This window comes from Natator depressus, chromosome 1 (genome assembly GCF_965152275.1).
Source record: "Natator depressus isolate rNatDep1 chromosome 1, rNatDep2.hap1, whole genome shotgun sequence".
Taxonomy (NCBI): domain Eukaryota; kingdom Metazoa; phylum Chordata; order Testudines; family Cheloniidae; genus Natator; species Natator depressus.
In genome coordinates, this window is record NC_134234.1 from 229,935,338 (window position 1) to 229,954,837 (window position 19,500).

General features: G+C 38.5%; 1 protein-coding gene across 1 annotated transcript; it reads right to left on the minus strand.

The window, feature by feature from the left end:
* Positions 1–8,399: 8,399 nt before the first annotated feature.
* Positions 8,400–18,604, minus strand: LOC141985269 (sulfotransferase 6B1-like). The gene is made up of 6 exons (XM_074949234.1): positions 18,460–18,604; positions 17,417–17,601; positions 14,793–14,919; positions 11,277–11,371; positions 9,812–9,998; positions 8,400–8,518 (listed from the first exon to the last, which is right to left on the minus strand). Exons 1-6 carry the CDS (start codon positions 18,602–18,604, stop codon positions 8,400–8,402), a joined length of 858 nt encoding a protein of 285 aa, XP_074805335.1.
* Positions 18,605–19,500: the final 896 nt, after the last annotated feature.

The window sequence follows — 19,500 nt, forward strand, 5'->3', positions numbered from 1 at the left end:
AAGATAAAATGTCAGCTAACAAAACTGTGGGTTTGGTTATTTAACTCGGTGATTCTCAACCAGGGGTACGTGTATTCCCTGAGGGTACGCAGAGGTCTTCCAAGGGGAACATCAACTTATCTAGATAGTTGCCTAGTTTTACAACAGGCTACATAAAAAGCACTGGTGAAGTCTACAAACTAAAATTTCATACAGACAATGACTTGTTTATACTGCTCTACGTACTATACACTGAAATGTAAGTATAATATTTATATTTCAATTTATTTTATAGTTATGGTAAAAATGAGAAAGTCAGCAATTTTTCAGTAATGGTGTGCTGTGACACTTCTGTATTTTTATGTCTGATTTTGTAAGCAAGTAGTTTTTAAGTTAGATGAAACTTGGGGTACACAAGACAAATCAGACTCCTGAAAGGGGTTACAGTAGTCTGGAAAAGTTGAGAGCTGCTGGTTTAGCTAGTGTTACACATGCTTTCAGATTTTCTCTAGTTTGACCACTGGGTGCCACCACTTATCCACACAGCAGTTAAGCATCTTCCTGTCGAGAGCATTAGCATTAATGCAGTACGTGATCGGACAGAAATTGGCTGATCAGCAAGAAGCCTAGAAATCTGTTTGCCATGGAAAAATGTAGAATTTGCTTTTTTACAGAGACTCTTTAGTTTTTTACATCTTGTGAAAAAATTAAAACATATTTACTAAATTTTACTGAAAGTACCAGTGTCACTTATTCAATGCACGCAACCTCTCCCTCTTGTGGTTGATTTTTGAATGCAATTTAAATTTACATAGCAAAACATACGCCAATAAACTGCTTCCAGCATATAGAGGTTATGAATAGTGTATGGGAATTCATAGAATAGAATCATAGAATATCAGGGTTGGAAGGGACCTCAGGAGGTCATCTAGTCCAAACCCCTGCTCAAAGCAGGACCAATCCCCAATTAAATCATCCCAGCCAGAGCTTTGTCAAGCCTGACCTTAAAAACTTCTAAGGAAGGAGATTCTACCACCTCCCTAGGTAACGCATTCCAGTGTTTCACCACCCTCTTAGTGAAAAAGTTTTTCCTAATATCCAACCTAAACCTCCCCCACTGCAACTTGAGACCATTACTCCTTGTCCTGTCATCTTCTACCACTGAGAACAGTCTAGAACCATCCTCTTTGGAACCACCTCTCAGGTAGTTGAAAGCAGCTATCAAATCCCCCCTCATTCTTCTCTTCTGCAGACTAAACAATCCCAGTTCCCTCAGCCTCTCCTCATAAGTCATGTGTTCCAGACCCCTAATCATTTTTGTTGCCCTTCGCTGGACTCTCTCCAATTTTTCCACATCCTTCTTGTAGTGTGGGGCCCAAAACTGGACACACTACTCCAGATGAGGCCTCACCAAATGGTTTAACACATCTCAAATTTCACTTCAGTCTCCAGACAGGAGTAATTAAAGTTATGAAAAGATGCTGAAAACTTTAAAAATCACCCCTAAAGACTATGTCACTGAGTTTGGCAAGGACAAATTGCACGTTGAGGGTAGGTTTCAAACTTGCTTAAAAATTGTAAATATATCATTGTGTTCAACTGATACCTATATATAAGGATAAGATTTTTGTCACAGTGGTCACGGAAGTCATGGATTCCGTGTCTTTCAGAGAGTGACATTTTCTGCTTCAAGTTTAACCCAGGCCCTGGGGCGGCAGGAACACCCCTTTTCTGAGCCACCGAGGATGGTGGGGGCCAGAGCTGTTAGTGCCCCCCGAGTCAGCCGCCTCCCCTTGTTTTTAGTAAAAGTCACAGAGAGGTTACAAGCATCCGTGATTTTTTTGTTGTTGTTGTCGCCCACAACCTACCTGTCTGTCTGACTTTTTTACTAAAAATAACCGAGACAAAATCTTAACCTTACCTACATATATTGTGACTAGGGAAGCTGAAGTTCAGCATTTCATTTTAATCATGGAAAACCAAAGACTTTAAAAGCAATGTCTGAATTCTATATTTTGAGAGAAGGCTCTCCTTAGTTAACATAAGTATGGTCTCATTTTGATGCATTAGGATTATGCATGTGACTCCTAGTTTATCAAACTGAGAAGATACACCTACAGATAATTTACATTGTATGGTAGAAGTCACAGCCAAAATATTAAAAATAGGTCCCTAAAGTTAAGCTCTTTATATCCATGCTTAGGGTACCTACATAAATAGCTTGATTTTTTCAAAACTGCAGGATGTTTTCCTAGCCTTCAATGAGAGATAGTAAACTGGGTGCTCAGCACTCTTGAAAAATCAGGCCACTTATTTAGGCACCTAAATATAGATTTAGGAACATAGCCGTTAGCCGTGTGTGTATAAAAATCTTGGTGCACACATTACTCTCAAGCTGTAGGACTGACATCATGTATATGAGTGAAGTGATAGTCATGGTGCACATCTACTTTTTTAACTGAGCTATCATTCTTGGTAGCGTGGCAGATGATGTACGATTGTCAAGAAGAATGGTCCCTCTTACAGAGATCTTATAAGACATTTAAGCTGAGCCATTTTGTAGGTAGCCAATGTTAATGGCACACTAGCTCATATGCTATTCCACATAGTAAAAACAGGTCATGGATAATTAAGGTATATGTAACAAAATATTGCACCCATTATGGCATACTGTATTTTTTATACACTGCTATATTTGTGTTTAAATGCATCTTAGTTATCCTGTGTTAAATACGATTTAAGAAGCACTAGATTAGTGTATTGACAGGTCTTGTATAAGTCTCTTATAACCATAGAGTCACATAATGAAAATCCTAGTCTTCCACAGGAAGGAGTTATCTTATTCACTGTTGGCTCATTCAGTGGTATGAAATTTGTCTTTTAGTGTCTTAAACAAAGGAGTTTTAACAGATACTTGTGTCAAACAAGGATGATTTCTCTCACCTCTCCTGTTTTGCATTGACTTCATTATGAGAAAAAGTGTAGATAGATACAATACTGTCAAAACATGGTTTAACAAAAGTACACTAGAAAATTTAGCTCTAAGTGACAGCTTAACATGCAAGCAACAATAGAATCTTCAAGTACTGCAAAAAAAGACAGGGTCAAAAATTAAACAGAGCTAATGAGAACCCATCTCAGACACAGTCAGAAGGCAAAGAAATGGAAGAGGTCAGTCAATTCACATACTGTGGCAGTAATATGCCAGCCCATAGGGATATCCAGGAGAAAACGTCATGAACCAGCGAAGCGGAAGCTAGATTCTCTAGATTAAAAGAGATTTGCTCACTGAAAGTCTACAATTTAAAGACCAAACTATCACTCTTCAATTCAAATGTTATTTCCACCTTAAATGTAAGGATGAGAACTGGAAATCCACCAAAGCTATGAAAAGACATCCAACTGCCTTCAAAAGCACATGCCTCAGGAAAATACTAGGAATTAAATGGAATGATTTTATAACAAATGTCAAGATTCACTAGAGCATTCAACAACTTATCTTCAGATTTATCCTGAAAAGAAGACAGAAATATCTGGGACGTGTTAGGAATGAAGCCAGAGTGTCTGCCATGGCAGGCTTCCACTAGGGTGACCAGGTGTCCCTTTTTTAAAGGGACAGTGCCGTTTTTGGGACTATTTCTTGTATAGGCGCCTATTACCCTCTCACTCCCTGTCCCATTTTTTCACAGTTGCTATGTGGTAACCCTACTTGCTACAGGCAGCTGGAGGAACATGTAAAAGGGGTCGACCAAAATAATCCTTCCAGGAAACCGTACTTAAAGGAGGTAAACTTATGGGACTCTGCATGTCCTCGGTTAAGAGCGGCCCAGGATAGACAGGGATGTGCACCATCCTTGTGCCTTGTTCATGTCCTGCGCAATGTTTGACAGCACGGGAAGGATTCAGATTGTATATCTGATTATCAGTGGAGAATCTTTTAAAGTCTTTCACTGTCTCTCAGAACTCAGGAAAACACAAACCAATAAATGTTAGCTCTGCCTGGCTAGCATGAGGAACAGACGTGTTAGGGAAGATCGTGGCCACTTTGTGCAGTGGTGGTTAAATACGGTCCTTTAACATTCTTAGCCCTGCTGACTGATGTGCTGTCAGGGAGTGAAATAGTTGCCTCCTACTGGAATAGACACATGACTATCACAGCATACATTCTCTGTAGTTCACCCAATGCCATTCTCTGACTAAACTCCACCAAGCTCAACGTGGTTATAGGCTCTTCTCTGGAAAAGGGACATAGTATATTGGAGGAGATGTAAAATCAGGGTTGCAACCCAGTGTGGTTAATAGAAATCCCACAGAACATTTTACAAAACAAGTGTGCTAACCTCACCCCCATCCTGGCCTAATCGCCCCATGAGCCAATGGCTCAGAGAAACTTTGTCTTTGACACCCAGGCCCAATTCCAACATGGATAATTATTTGGCACTTGCAAGAGCTGGTCAAAAATGCAGAAAAATTTTCATTGAAATTTCAAATTTTCTGAAAGTTTTAATCGGTCTGTGAACTGAATGAAAAACAGCAAAATGTATGGACACTTTACAAATCTCTAATTGAAATCTTGAGATTTTGCGTCCAAGAATAAATTAGCTCTGCAGCAGTGGAGCTCAAGAGGCTAGCAAATCATTAAATTTTTTGTCCTTAATGTTCACCAGTAGCCCATGGTCCAAATTCGGAACTAGACAATGTGATTCAATGCCATTCATACTAATGGAATTAACACCCCATACACCAGGTCTGAATTTAGTCCCATAGCTTTAAATACGGTCCTGTTTTTTTTTTTTTTTTAAAAAGCACCACTTTTCCAGTATAACCATATAGAATGCTTCAAAAACAACATCGAAATAATGTGCTTTCTGCTAGTTTATATCAAGATTTATCGAACTGCACTTTTGTGGTTGACATTTATGTATTTTTCCCTCAGCAATTAATTAGTTTTTCTTTCTGACAATAGACAGACAGGCCCTGGTTTTCAAATCAGCATGGGGGTGGTGGAGAGGGAAACCATTTCTCTGCATACTTGACTTTTCCAGTCAGTGGTCCTTACAGTTATCATTTCCAGCTAGTCCCTGCATTTGAGTATTAAATAGCATCCTCTAGCTATGTTCAGTTGACATTTCTGCACCCTTTTGTTTGCCCAATTACACTCTACCCCCCTTAAAAGGTAGGGAGTCTGGAAAAATTAAAAATCTGTACACAAAACACTCCAGCCTCTTCATTATCTGATCTCTCTTTACCTACTATGGAGCAAGCCTGTGGTGAGAGAAGAAGAAACAAACGGCATCCAAGGTCACAAGTGTTTCAGGGCTCGCTCCCCCCTTCCACCCCTCCAGGAGCTTTCAGCAAACCAAAGAATAGCAGATGATTTTCTAAATATTATTTGCATAAGAACAATGCTCAGGGCTGCGTTTGTTAAATGTATTGGTTGTACACATACAAAGTAAGCAATGCTGAACAATTGCCTGTCGCATCAGCCACGCCGCTTGTAATTTTTTTTTTATCATTTTAGCAGAAGCAAAATAAATTGGTATCAACTGTGAAATGAAATGGCTGATGTGAGGTAGGGACATTCCTTTTCACTGTAAATAAGGATAGAAGAGTTCTTTCAGAATTATACATAGGATATGCTTAGGCTACAGATATATTCATCCCCTGGAGCACAAGATTCAAAGCAGAGTTAAGGTGCTTGGCTGCACGAGTTTCTGTTTAGAAAGCTTATGCTATGGTTCTGTTTTCCAAATAGGAGTCAGAACTGGTTGAAAATTTTTCTTCAAAGGCATCTGCTTGAATGAGCACAGAGACTGAACTATTCACTCCTCTCTACAACTTTTCCCTATAGACTAGGGTGCAGGCTGGAGGCATGTTGGTTGCATTGTCACTATCTTTGCTGTACATAGATTTGTGCAGCTGATTGTCCTGGTTACAGCTTTGACTCCTCTCTGGAGTGCATGCCCCCTCCATTATTAGGCCTCTTGCCTTCACCTGGCCTGGGGTGGAATCCTGTGATTCTCTCTCTCTCTCTCTCTCTCTCTCGCTCTCTCAGATGAGCCTCAGGCTACTGCTCCTTTATACCAGCCATGAATACTCAGCCTGTGTGTGCTCAGTCTCTGAAAAGCTTCCCTTCAGTAGCTGTGACCAGTGGTTAATATAGTGACTAGACAGATGTCTTAAAATACAATATGGTTTAATCTTAACAGTAAGCACAGCATAAGGGGAAAAAGGATTTAAAAACAATAAAAGGCCTAGATGCTGTTCTGCCTTACCTAAAGCTTACCATCTCCCTGGCAGTTAGGAAGGCTCATCTCCTTTAAACCCATCCTATGCTGTCTGTGTCAGTGTGTTTCCCTGCAAACAGGTCCTGCAACTCTCTACGCACTCTTTTTCCAGGGAGTCACTTTTTAACTGTTTCTGTCCTTTTGAGCTGTCTGTTCCCAGCCTAGGCAAAACAGCTGTGTAACTTTTTGGCTGATGCCTGTAAGTACCGGGTTCACAACTTAATACCATAGGCTTTATTTCTAAAACTCAGCCCTGTTTGCCTGGAGGGGTTTTAGGTAGGCCCATTGTGTTACCTTCCTGCTATTAAACTAGTGCCAATGTGCATACAAAAAGAAAAGGAGTACTTGTGGCACCTTAGTACTCCTTTTTGCGAATACAGACTAACACAGCTGCTCCTCTGAAATGTGCATACAGTAAGTATTTTAATATAGTCCTATAATAAACCTTTTCCATGACTTGGTGACATACAGCATTCATGCGTTAATACAGATCAGTGTTCCTAAATTACATAGCAGCCCCATGTCCATCACACTGACACCACCTGTGAGCACCACACAAACACACTAATTGATATAAAACTGTTATTTTGATGAAGAAGAAAGGATGGAAAAACAATGAAGACTGAAGAAAACACTAACCTACTCTTCCTCTTCTGTGCTAAGGGAAACACGATGAGGGAACTGTGGGGACTGTAAGTGGACGAGAAAAATAAGGCTGTGTGAAATATGCCAATACCTGCCTATTAACTATGTCTGTTAAAATAGGTAACTGAAGCAATTTAGGAGGTTAAAATATTGTCACCGCAGTAAGTGGCTGTATTATTCAGATGCTTCTCAAGACTTTGGACTAAGACTTGGCAAAATAGCCAGTAAAGCAAACAATCATAAAGCTGAGGTCAGAAAAGCAATAATAGACTGAACCAAAAGAAAAAGCTGCTCCTTTTTCCTCAAGGTGGCCCAATGTACTAGGAGGTTGACAGGTGACTCATGGAAAAAGAGTCTCCTGGGGGAATAAAATGTTCCACATTTACTTTATCACTGTGCAATGGTTTATTTACACAGATAAAACTGCTGAGTTCTAGTGCACAAGATTTGTAAATTAACACAATGGAACAAAACATTTTTCATAAGTAAGGTAACAGAAAACATTACGGTTTCCAGAACATATCATGTAAATGTACAAATTGGCATACATTTGACTTGCATTTATGTCACAATCTTTGAGATTGTTCAGTACTTAATTCAAAATAAGTTATTTTTAAGAACTATGTTTTTGAAACTTTGTACAATACACAAATCTAAAGTGGTGCAATTTATGAACAGGAGGAGCTAAATAGGAACTATTCAGACCAAGAATCCATTAAGAATCCATTTGCTAAGTTTTTGCTTTTTGCCAACTCAGTGCTAGGGTTCAGTTTCAATACATCAAAATTCTGCAAGCTGTTCTTCGGTGATCTCATTCATAAATGACGGAAGTCTCACAAGATCACGTCTTGTGAGTTTCTGCCATCTTGGGTTGAAATCTTGACTGCATTTAAACCAGAACTAGAAAATCAGCCACTTCCAGTTCTGAATATGATCTAGAACCAAAATTGTAAGGGCAGGTTTGGACATGAAAATTTGAATCTGAAACCTAGCACTTTTAAACGATACACCTCTTTACACGGCTAATTCATCTTCAGGTTTTTGTGTTGTTTAAATTGTATTAGGATGTTTCTATCTCCACACCCAATCTTCAAAATTCCAAGGGGCTTGGGGCCATTTCTAACAATTAACAAAGACTTTATTTTGACTCCTAAAACTACAATTTAGTATTCCCCTTCTTTTTTCTCACACAGTTAAAAAAAAAAATTGGAAACATGTCAATTGATGTCTAAAGTAAATTTTTACAGAAACATTCCTGAGTACCTTTTGGTGTTCAATCAGTACTGTTCCCACACTTAGTTATGTACAATTCTTATGGTCACCCGTAATGTTATTATCAGATTTTCTCTTAATATTTTATTAGGAATTACTACACAGGATCTTTCTGCAAAGTAACTTCAAAAGTACAAACATTGTTTTGACACTATATTAACACATTTCCAGGTTTTTCCGCTCAGTTGTCAACTGACTAGCACTCTTCATTTGATGTCAGCATTCATATATGATACGTTTTGCCAGTTCACTCAATTCCATCTTCTTATTAAACATTTCCTCAAACATTTTGTTTTCTTTTGGAGTGAAGTGGTTTTTCCAGTCACCAACAGCACCTGGGAGAGTGAGAATGGGAAATGAACAGCTGAGGCTGCTTTGCCATTGGACAGAGAATGATTTACTGTGTTCTCTTAAACAGTCTGGCTTTGTTAGTACAAAAGTTTGCACACATTGTTTTATTATTATTATTTTGCTCCCTTGTCTTAGCATAAAGGTGATGCAAATGAGTAACGCTTAGGGTTCAGGTGAGGTTCCTCGTGGAAAGAGGCTGACTTATCAGGTGCCATATCATAATAACCATTATATCTTCAGACTACTTTATCTGGCTCTAGCTACCTAATTTCCAGTTTAAAGTCACATGCCTACAAAACTGTTTTTTCTCTGGGCCAGCTTCCACATTTCCATGCATACCTATAGTGCAGTGGAAATAATAAATAATAATCTCAAAGGACTGTCTGAATAGGAGTAGAAGAGAAGCAGGATCAGTAGTCAGCATTGCTAACTCTCATAATATTTGTGTTTTTCTAAATGCCACGGCTTCTGGAGGCATGCAAGATGGGAGGATCTCAGCTTTCATTTAAAACAAACAACCCTACATTTCTAGCCTTCATGATTGCAGAGCAAAGCTTGAAAATGTGATTCAGGCATCCCTTAAAGGCTCAGAAACACCACAGAAGACAATTATAAAGAATCCAAAATGTACTTTAAAAAAAAATCTCATTCATTTTAAGCTACTCTTTTGATCCTTGGAGGGCCTGACTCATGATTTTTGAATGCTCGGAGTAGGTAATGCTGAGTGGAGGAACTGGAAGAAGAATATATTACTGGTAATTCATTATCAATGGATTCCCACTCATCCATTTTGATTGTGTCAGCCTATTTCTTTAGCATGTCCACTTCAATAAGACAACAGGTAATATATAAGATAAACACTAACTGCAACCACTCTCAAAAGGAATGTGTTTGTGTGGTTTCTGATAAACTGAGTGACCTTGCCATGCAGTAATGAGGGTACACATTAGCATTTGTGAAGGACAGAGGTAGAGAAATATAGATAAAGAAAGAGACAGTTAAGCTGCATGAATCTTTCCTTTCAGTTCTAAATGCTCATGTAAAACAATATTAGAATTGTAATTTAGACGCTTCCCTGTGTCTAGTGTGGCCAGTCATTACAAACGAAAGAAACTGGAAAGAAAGCATACTAGAAATGGATTCAAGAAGAATTCCTTCATCACCCTATGGGCATGATCCAAAGCACAAAAAGTCATTGGAAATACCCCTGGTGTCCTCAGTGAGATTTGGATCAGGCTTTATATGAGATTTTGTTGGGCCAGTTCCAACCAACGTACCTTTTCGGAATATCAGCTTCCTATTGGATGTGAGTGCACAAACGGTGTGATTTGGGTCACTGTTTTCTTTTTCTACATTGCTTTTCATCTCAGTGAATGACGACTTCTCACAAATCTCTTTGATTTCACTGTCACTGATGTTTACTCCCAGAAATACACTCATTTTCTTCACAACCTTAGGAAGATCCTGAGATATTTGAAGAGTAAGATATTTGTTTTCTAAGCAGAATATCAGATTTTATTTCTAAACCAAATAAACAAAGATTTTTCCTTCCAAAAGACATTGTTCAAGCAAAACTGTCACATTGGTGTGTACACATGGCATCTATATATGGCCTGATTCATCTCTCGCTTGCACCCATGTAAATCAGGAGTAATTCTATTGAAGTCACTGGAGTTACATGTGTGCAAATGATACAAGTGAGAAGATATTCAGGCTCAATGGATGTACATTCTCATTTAAATGTATTGAAAAAAGTTGCATGGCCAATTTTGGTATCAGTTCAGGAAGGCAGTCAAGCATTTCTCTAACTTTCAGCGGGAGTAGTTCTCCTTGCCTTCATTAGGAATATTAACCTGCTTAAAGTTAGGCATATAGTGGAGTATCTAGCTGAACTGGGATCTGTGGGTAAAATTTTCAGAAGACCTTAAGTGGCTTAGGAGCTAGAACTGGATGGATTTCTATTTCTTCTCCTCCCCCAAAGGAAAATATTGCAAAAGATGAAAAAATACATTTTTATAGAAATTTTCAGTGGAAAATTGGGACTTTTCATCAAAATAGCCAAAACCTGACAACCACAGTTTGTTGTCTTGGGCGGGGTGGGGGGGAGGGGAGGGCATTGTTTTTATATTCAAAACTGGAAATTGTTGAGGAGAGCAGACATTTCCCACAATTTTTTTTTGTCAAAAACCCGATTTTGTGGTGTAAAAAATAGTTAGAATGGAAAAAATTTCACCAGCCTTGTTAGGAGTTCAAATTCCATAGGTTCTGAATGGGACCTATGCTCCTAAATCTCTTCAGCTCTTTTGAAAATTCCGCTCTGTGTTACTAGAAACAGACAGAAGATTCTGGTACAAGAGAAGTTTTTCACAGCCTGGCAGTGTGATCTAGCTGTCTGTGCATAGGAATAAGAGGCAGGGACTGTATGTTAGTCCTGGTTCTAACCCTGATTCTTGCTGTGGCTTTGTGCAAGTTAATCACTCTGTACCTCAGTTTCTCCATATGTGAAATTAGGATTTACTACCTACCTTACCTATGTTATGAAAATTAAGTAGCTAATACCTGTGAAACCTTTTCAAGATAAAAGCGCAGTACAAATACTAAGTATGTTTGTGTTATGAACTTGTTCTGTCTTGTACCTCTTTCGTTTTAATTTGCTCTTTAAATTCCAGTGATACAATTTTGCAACAGCTTTGTTTTGTTTTTGTTTTGTTTTTTGCTGCATGAGATGAGAAATATGTTTACCTTCTTCATGTCTTCATAGAATAAAAATAAGATGTTTCTGTCATTTTTATGCTCTTCCCAGCTTAAGAAATGATCAAACCAGGATCCACAGACAACTGTGAGAAAAACAAAATGGGATTTATATAAACTTCATTGAGAAATAATTCTAACTATATAGCATACACTAAAAGAAATGTTCTCTTCCTACCGTGCAGTGAGAGTGCACTATACTCCCCTGACTGGTTCAATTCCTTCTGTTTACTGGATCAAACCGAATGCACAAAGTTATTCAACTTCTTTTTTTGCATGTACTTCTGGTTATGGAATTCTGCTGTTCTTTTGAGAAATGCATTTGAAGCTGAACACTGACTACAAATGCAAGGAAATGTGAGTAGTCCCACTGAAATCTATGGCATTATACACTTACAAAAGTTAAGCATGTGAATAAGCATTTGCAATGCCGTCATTTGGGAAGACAGTAATCACTTTACCACAAAATGCAGCCATCTCTGGAGTGAAACACAGTAGCTGTTAATAAGTGCACAGCCATGTGTCAAAAATTTTAGGAGAGGAAGTGAAGAATACCCTATCAATTTAAACTATCGGGGGAAACTGAGGCAGAGTGGATATTAGCCCCCAAACTGGTACTTAGCCACGGCAATGTTGCCAACTCCTATGACTTTATAATGAGTCTCAGGATATGTGCTGTTTTTCTTAAATTGCACCACCACTTTTTGAAATCAAGAGATTGCAGGAGCACCTCAGCTTTCACTTAAAAAAAAGAAAAGTTTCTGGGCTTTCTGTTTGTAAAGAGAAGAATTGAAAATGTTGATTGAGATCATCCTAAAGGGTTCAGAAACCAGATGGCAAAAAAGAAGAATCCAACATTTTTTTTTTTTTTTTAAATCGTGTGATTTTTAAACCAAACTCTTGATTTTTCAGCGGCCAGAGTCATGGTGTTTGAGCACTTGGGGTTGGCAATACTGCAATCCCCACTCACTTTGGTGTGTCTAATGCTGCTGGTGGTGCTGAATGACGTTCTATGGCCTGTGTAAAGCAGGAGGTTCGACTAATGAACATATTGTTCCCTTCTGACCTTAAAGACGTATGAAATGTTACTCCCTTGGGGCTTGTGATCAGCAGGTACAATTTTGCTTCCATTGACAAGTGGCCAAATTAGCTTCAGTAGTGCAGGATCCAGCCTAAGGGGCACAAGCAACAAGACTGTGGCTGACCCCTGTGTATGTGCAGCAGGACAGGGAAAGGACTCCCTTTGCCTTCACCCTTGTCCTGAAGTCAGTGGGACTTCGCACAGGTGCAAGAAGATCCCTTAGCATGTATCTGTAGAAAAACCAAGTTGTGGTTGAACCAATGGTTTTATCCCCGCTCCAGGAACACACGCAAAGTACTACAAGACAATAGTCCCAGCTATCGACAAGTGATGGGCTACATTGATTTTTTTTAAATGATCCTTTTTCTTCCGTCAGCATTAGGTGCTCAAAACAGATAGTGATAAGGCCCTAGACCCCGCAGATCACTTAAGCATGTGCTCAACTGCTTTTGCTGGGTTGGGAACACAGGAAAGCCTGCTGATGTCAATGGAAAACTACTGACTTCAGTGAGCTTTGGATCAGGCCCCAAATGAGAAGCATTTTGTGTTTCTTTTCAGTTTCCTACAGCTGTTTGTTGCTGTATTGATTCTTGTGTAGCATGTGTCCAGCAGAAACAAACTGGTATAAATGAGTAATAAAACACTGAAAATGGGGATAGATAATGGGAACAACGCCACCAGCACAATCTTAACTTCCACATCAGAATCAAAACGGCTGCTCATAAAGGACTCATCCATGTCCTTGGGGTTTGGAACTGGCAGCTCAAGATAACCCGCCTGTCACAGGGCAGGGTAGAGTCTGTGGGTGATGGAGACTTCAACAGGTCAAGGCTTACAAATAAAACCTTTGTTTGGATCCAGCCATGCAAAACTATCTACCGGAGTGGGCTGGCAGTGTGGGTTGAAATCAGGATTTGAATTTTGCTGTTTGAACCTATCTATGGCACAAACGTTTCAAAAAGAAGCATCCACATTTATAAAGGGCCCCAGGGAAAAAATACAGGTCATGAATGCAAAATAATAAAAAGAAAAATAATAAAAATACACTGATAAATGAAAAACAAAGATAAAATAACAATTTGGAATGAATAAACAGGCTTGATAGCTATAGGGCTCAGAATAACATTCACCTTCACATTCAATAAAGGGAAATGTGTTTTATATGCTCTCCGATATGTCAGTTTAAACACTTGATTCCTTTCTGGTGTGCTCTTAGACACTACGGAAAACTCTGCTGAGCATGCTCAGAAGAATACCCACGTCTTTAAAAAGGGAGCTTATAAGCATGTTTTCTCCTTTCTCATGTGTAAAATGGAGGATCCTGTTGCAAATGACCTTATAAGCTGATTTCAAGTCAGGCGGACATTAGTATCTTCAGGTAAGATGTTGTGTGGTAGACCCTTTCTTTACCATTTGGTGAAAAAACACTAAATGAACTGTCTCTCCAGATTTTTTTTTTTTTAATCCTAAACCTAAAGGGGAAGCTGGATATTCAAGCTCAGCTGTGGCTAGTTAAAGCGGCTGGTCTTCTGGGGGTTGTAAAAACTGGGATAAAGTATTTTTCTGTCAAATCAACAGGGACATTCCTGTTTAGGGGGGACATGTAGCTACCTATGTTTTTGTAAAAGCTGGGATAGTGTTAATTTGCTTTAATATAGAATGGGGATTAGAATCAGCAGGTCAGTTTTATTTTGCTTGCTTGTTTTTGTGGATGGACCAAGGGTCAGTAACTTGTTTAGGCAAGGGTTGGTCGCAAAATGTTTTTCAGGCATGGGGAAAAAAAATGCTAATGCCAGTTCTGATAGAGTTTGCTGCCTATGGACTGTTAACTTGTCTGTATGGAGGGCTGACGTGGAGAATTGTGCTTGTTGAACTTTATTTTCAGGATGAATTCTGCCATCAATCTAAGGCCCTGCTCCTGCAGAGTGGCAGCTTGCTGGACCCATGAGCAGACCCACTGAAGTCAGTGGGAACCATAAGAGTGCAGCAATCAACCCCCTCTCCAGGACTGGGGCTTAAGCAAAGCTTCGCTGACTAAATCATTTACTGTTGTCCAGAAATACATGATGTTTCTGATGTTGCAATAAGGCGATTAAAGAACAGTGTCATTAAAGAGGAACACATACCTCTGGCAGTAATTAAATTTAAGGGGGCACATGCGGTGTTTCCTATTCCAACTATAGGAAATACTGTAAATACCACACTGAAGGGATAGTAGCTACTGTGGTTAAGTAAACAAATTGTTTTCTTTGATCTCATTTGTACGAAATGTACTGCTGATGTAAAGTAACATGCATGATTTGTGTAAGGGGGGGATGCCCTGTAAATAAGGAATTTTCACACTTATTTATATTTCTCACTTCTTACCATGTGTTATAAGTTTGTAGGCTAGCGAGAGAGAGAGAAAAGATAACACTCATCCTTACCATCTCCCCTTAAGAACAGCTCAAGGAAAATAGTCCATGAATCGATGGTGGGGAGATTTGGGTTATCTCTGTAGTAGTGAAACATAGAAACTGCAATATCTTTTGGATTTCTGATGATGTAGAAGGCCTGTAAAAGAAGACACTATGATTACTAAGGATCACTTTCTTCTTTTAGAGGATCCACTTGCATAGGTGTGAGGTCTTTTTACATGCCTTTTAGATAATGTCAGCCCCGATGTGGTTATGGGTCAGGGTTCTTTTACTGATCATCTTCCAGTCAAATGTCCTTTACAGTTAAAACAGCATTAAGGTAGAGGAGGGTATTTGTGGGGAAAAATCACTAATTGATGGATTAACAGGCAGTAATGAACCAGTGGCGAAAGCTGGACGTATATGTGCCCCTCCGCTAATACAGTATTAGTGGTTGGTACACAATTGCATATGGGTTTCCTATACATGCGTGGACTGGAATATATGCAAGAGACAGCTTTCATATTTGTTCATGAGTTAATATATGATCTCAATAAATCCCATGAGTAAAACATTTACTACTTGTCGTTCTCATATAAGCTGCGTATGATCTGTTCCATGAGAACGGTTGCAACTAGAATTGGGCCTGAACCAAAAGCCTGCATCTGAATAACCATGAAGTTTGCGTGTTTGAAATCCAAACTTGGATGCAGAGCTGAATTTTTCCAGTGGCCACCAATATTGCTATGCGGAAAAGCAAAACCTGTAGGTGAGTGTGCGAGAGATCTATCAAGACTTGGATTTGTGGCTGAAAACTTACTTTTAGTCCTTTCTTAAGTATGTGCCTTTGGTTTGCATAATTGGTATCCTTGCCTATAACCTTCTTTTGCAAACAATCTATATGTGTCTGAAATTCCACAGTCCTACCAAGCACTTCATCCTAAAGAACATTCCTGAGGAACATTCCAGTCATGTACATTACAGTCAACTTCATGTTTCTGAGAGCAGGGAAAAACTATGAATCTTGAATAGAAATAAAACTCTAGTTCTGCAACACACTAGCTTCAAGAGGATAATTGGAGGCATAGGTGAATGAAACATATAAGCAGGAGCAATGAAACACTGTTAGATTAATTATAAAGTGACTCATTAAAAGAAGTGTGATTGTGATAGTAGCGTAGTCATCGCATAGCTGTCTTTCACATGTGCATGTATCCCTTACACTTCATTATGTAATTCTAGCTCCATTGATCATTACACTGAACGGAAATGGTATACATTGTAAGGCCTTTCACTCTTGATATATATTTGTGCCTCTCTGTGACTAAAACTAGATGTATGCAGTGTAATCATGGCCATGTGGGTCCCAGGATATTAGACACAAGGTGGGGGAGGTAATATCTTTTACTGGACCAACTTCTGTTGGTGAGAGATCAAGCTTTCGAGCCACACACAGCTCATCCTCAGGTTCAAAAACTTGTCTCTCTTACCAACAGAAGTTTGTGCAATAAAATATATTACCTAACCCACTTTGTCCCACAAAGTAGATGTCATTCTATGATGAAGTCTCATCTGCAAACCCAGAAATTTAAGTTCAGGTTAAGAGGCATATATTGCCCCCATCTAGATATGCAGCATCCATTGATGTCACTGGGAGTTGAGCACATGGTTTAAAGGCAGAATGTAGGTCTAAGTATACTTAGATTAAGAAACTTTTAATTACACGTAGTTAAACTGTTTGCTACTAGCCTTATTTGAGGATGCTCAGGCTCCTGTATGTTTAGTCTTTTAAATCAAGTTATTTGTAGCTGATGCTCAAAGACATCTAAGTGCAAGTGCATTTCCATGCTAGTATATAAGGAAATTTGGCACTTTGATAACTGTGGCCATTTCAAATCCAGTCTCACAAGTGTCTGAAATGTAGTCTGAGGACTACGTTTTGCAAGACAACCGATGTCAGGCAGATTGTAATGCAAGTGGGGGAGACATGCTTCAGACCTTTCATTGTTTAATTTATACCTTGAACTAGATCAGTGTTGCAGGTCTGATGGCAAGATGTTGGCCCTATGTTATCTCATTATATTTTATGCTAAACAGTACCTGTTTACTGACATGCTATTTTGGAATAAATCTAATTCTGGTGGAGCAAGTAGAGATGAGTTATTGGCTTTTGATTAATTGCTGGGAAGTCACTTCCATCATTCATATCTGAAAAACCCAGTGCTTTTGCCATTATGAATCTGTATGATTCTATCATAGGTTATCTGCATCAGTGAAACTTACATATATGTTAATATGTTCTAGCTCAACCAACAAATAGTGATTTAGGAATTACTCCATGAAATTTTAACGCCTGTGTTATGCAGGTGGTCAGACTAGATTATAATGAAAATTTTAAACACATCAGATTCAACAAATATTTTACACTATGAAATTTTAAATAACATAAGGCCACCACCAGAATGCTACTCTGGTTAAATTCAGAGTAACCCACTGAAGCCAGGGAGTTATTCCAGATTTACACTGGTGTGGCTGAAAGCAGAATTTGCTACTGTAACTTGATACTGTAAGTACTGTGTGTTTAAAAATGGCTACTTCCAGACAAGATCAAATATATACTTAATTTGAGAGCGTTATAATGCAGCTTATTTTACCTTGCATTGTTTGACCTTAAAATTTGATGGTAACATGTTGTAGTCCAAGTGCGTTGGGATGATTCTCTTGGATGAAAGATTGTTCAGTTCTTCCACTCTGGAGATGTCCCCAAACTCAATAGGTGATGTTAGGGTGACTTTGGGAGTGTAAATCTGCATTATAATTTGTGCAAGCCAGTGAGTGCCTTCAGACAATGATTTTTAAGGAAAAAATGGGGAGAGAGGAGAAAAGGATTTATTACTAGAAAAATATACTGATACAGGAAAAGTTTGGAAGTAGCTCACTTGTTTGCAGACTGAAGCTCTGATCCTGCAACACTTAGGCATGTGAGAAATTTTACACCTATGAGCAGTTCTGTTGAGTCCACATATAGAATTAGAGCTGTAGCTGATGTATGAAATACTCAGAACTTTTCCTAGTGGATTTAACACTGATACTAAAACAAACCTTTTTAGGAAATGTGCATATTATTCAGATAGTTTTATAGAAACTAAAATGTAGTCCTATGCTTCAATTTTCCTAATGAAGCTTGAGCATAAAACTTATATACCCACCACCTAGCTGGCAAACTAACACGTTAGATTACGTATTTTCAAAAGTAACACTGACTTAATTTTTTTTTGGGGGGGGGGGGAATGAATATACAGACAAGCACCATAAAATTACTTAATACAGTTCTGGCTAGTTAATGATAACAGTGTAGTAAGTCTTTAGCCAAATCTTTACAGTATGGATTTTACTTACAAGCAAATTACCTATTGATTTCTAGTCATAAAAAGAACCCATCAGCAGGCTCAGACTATTTAAAATTACAAAATCAAAATACACTACACAAATATAGTTGGTTGTTTTTTGTTTTTTTTTTTACAATTTCACATTTTACGTCTCACTACAGCTCCATAGTTCCAATCTGAATGTAAACATCATCCTCTTTCTGTCTCGCTCTCTCACATACACATCAGGTTTTTCAGTGAGTTTACATCCAGAACGTTCAGCAAACAATTAAGATTCCCCGCAATAAATGCTTAAAGGAGAACTTTACCAGACTTTGGATAGGAAACCAAAAGGACGTCATCTTCTCTAGCATCAAAGGCATCCAAGGATTTTAGAAGATCTGGCGATGACATAGTTGTAAAGGGAATCCCATTGAATCTGTGAATAAGCGCTGTCTGACTCTGGGTTGACATATTTGCTAATGTCTTGGATCTCTGTACGTTAGATAACAGCTCAGTGACCAGAGGATTTAGAAGTCACTTGTAAGTCAGATGATTTGCACTGACTAATGAAAATTTAGAATTGAAAACTGCACATTTATATACTTTGTAAAATTCTGTGGAGTCATTTCAGACCTTTACCTCCTCAGAAAATTAATTATGGCAACTGTAAAATTCTACATAAGCTACCTTGGTTAATCACACAAATACCCTCTATTTCGCTATTATTATATGTTGCAAAGGCTTCCAGATAAACAAATCAGTGACAAAGTATTTTAACAGTGGAAAATAACTAGAACGACAAGTGAATATGCTTACAAAATATGCCTAATATGCTCATTAGCAAATTAGGCCCTGGGGTAAGTGGCTTGTTGCTTCAATATCTAAGAATGTTTCCAGATGAGGAGTGTGTATCTTTTAAAATATGCTTTTACATATCTTTTTAAAATGCAGTATTCCTTTAACTTATGTGAACACAAATAAATTATTTTGTTTTTTAACATATATACAATGGACTGAATTTTCAAAAGTGACTAAAGGGTCCCCATTTTCAGAAAGTGCTGAGCACCCACTCACAGAAAATCTCCCTTCTCAGGTGGTGTCCCAACTTAGACACCTTAAAATCATAGGGACTTGTAGAGCAATTTTCAAAATGACTAATGAAGTTATCTCCACTTACAGGCATTTCCAAGGTGCACGTCACCAAAACTGGGGAACATCAGACTCATGTTAAATATTCCCTTGAATATCACACTTCATAACGAATCATGTTTCAAAATTCTATTGGGTCAAATTCGACCCTCATTGAAGTCAGTGAAAGTTTTGCCATTGACTTCAGTGAATCTGATTTCATCTGTTACATCTAACTA

Excerpts from the sequence above, each read along its gene's own strand:
- LOC141985269 (XM_074949234.1), bottom strand. The coding sequence starts at position 18,604 with ATGTCAACCCAGAGTCAGACAGCGCTTATTCACAGATTCAATGGGATT. Across the intron at positions 17,602-18,459 it reads GGTTTCCTATCCAAAGTCTG|GCACTCACTGGCTTGCACAA; the intron begins GTAAAGTTCTCC and ends CATTGTCTGAAG. Across the intron at positions 14,920-17,416 it reads TTAAGGTCAAACAATGCAAG|GCCTTCTACATCATCAGAAA; the intron begins GTAAAATAAGCT and ends CTTCTTTTACAG.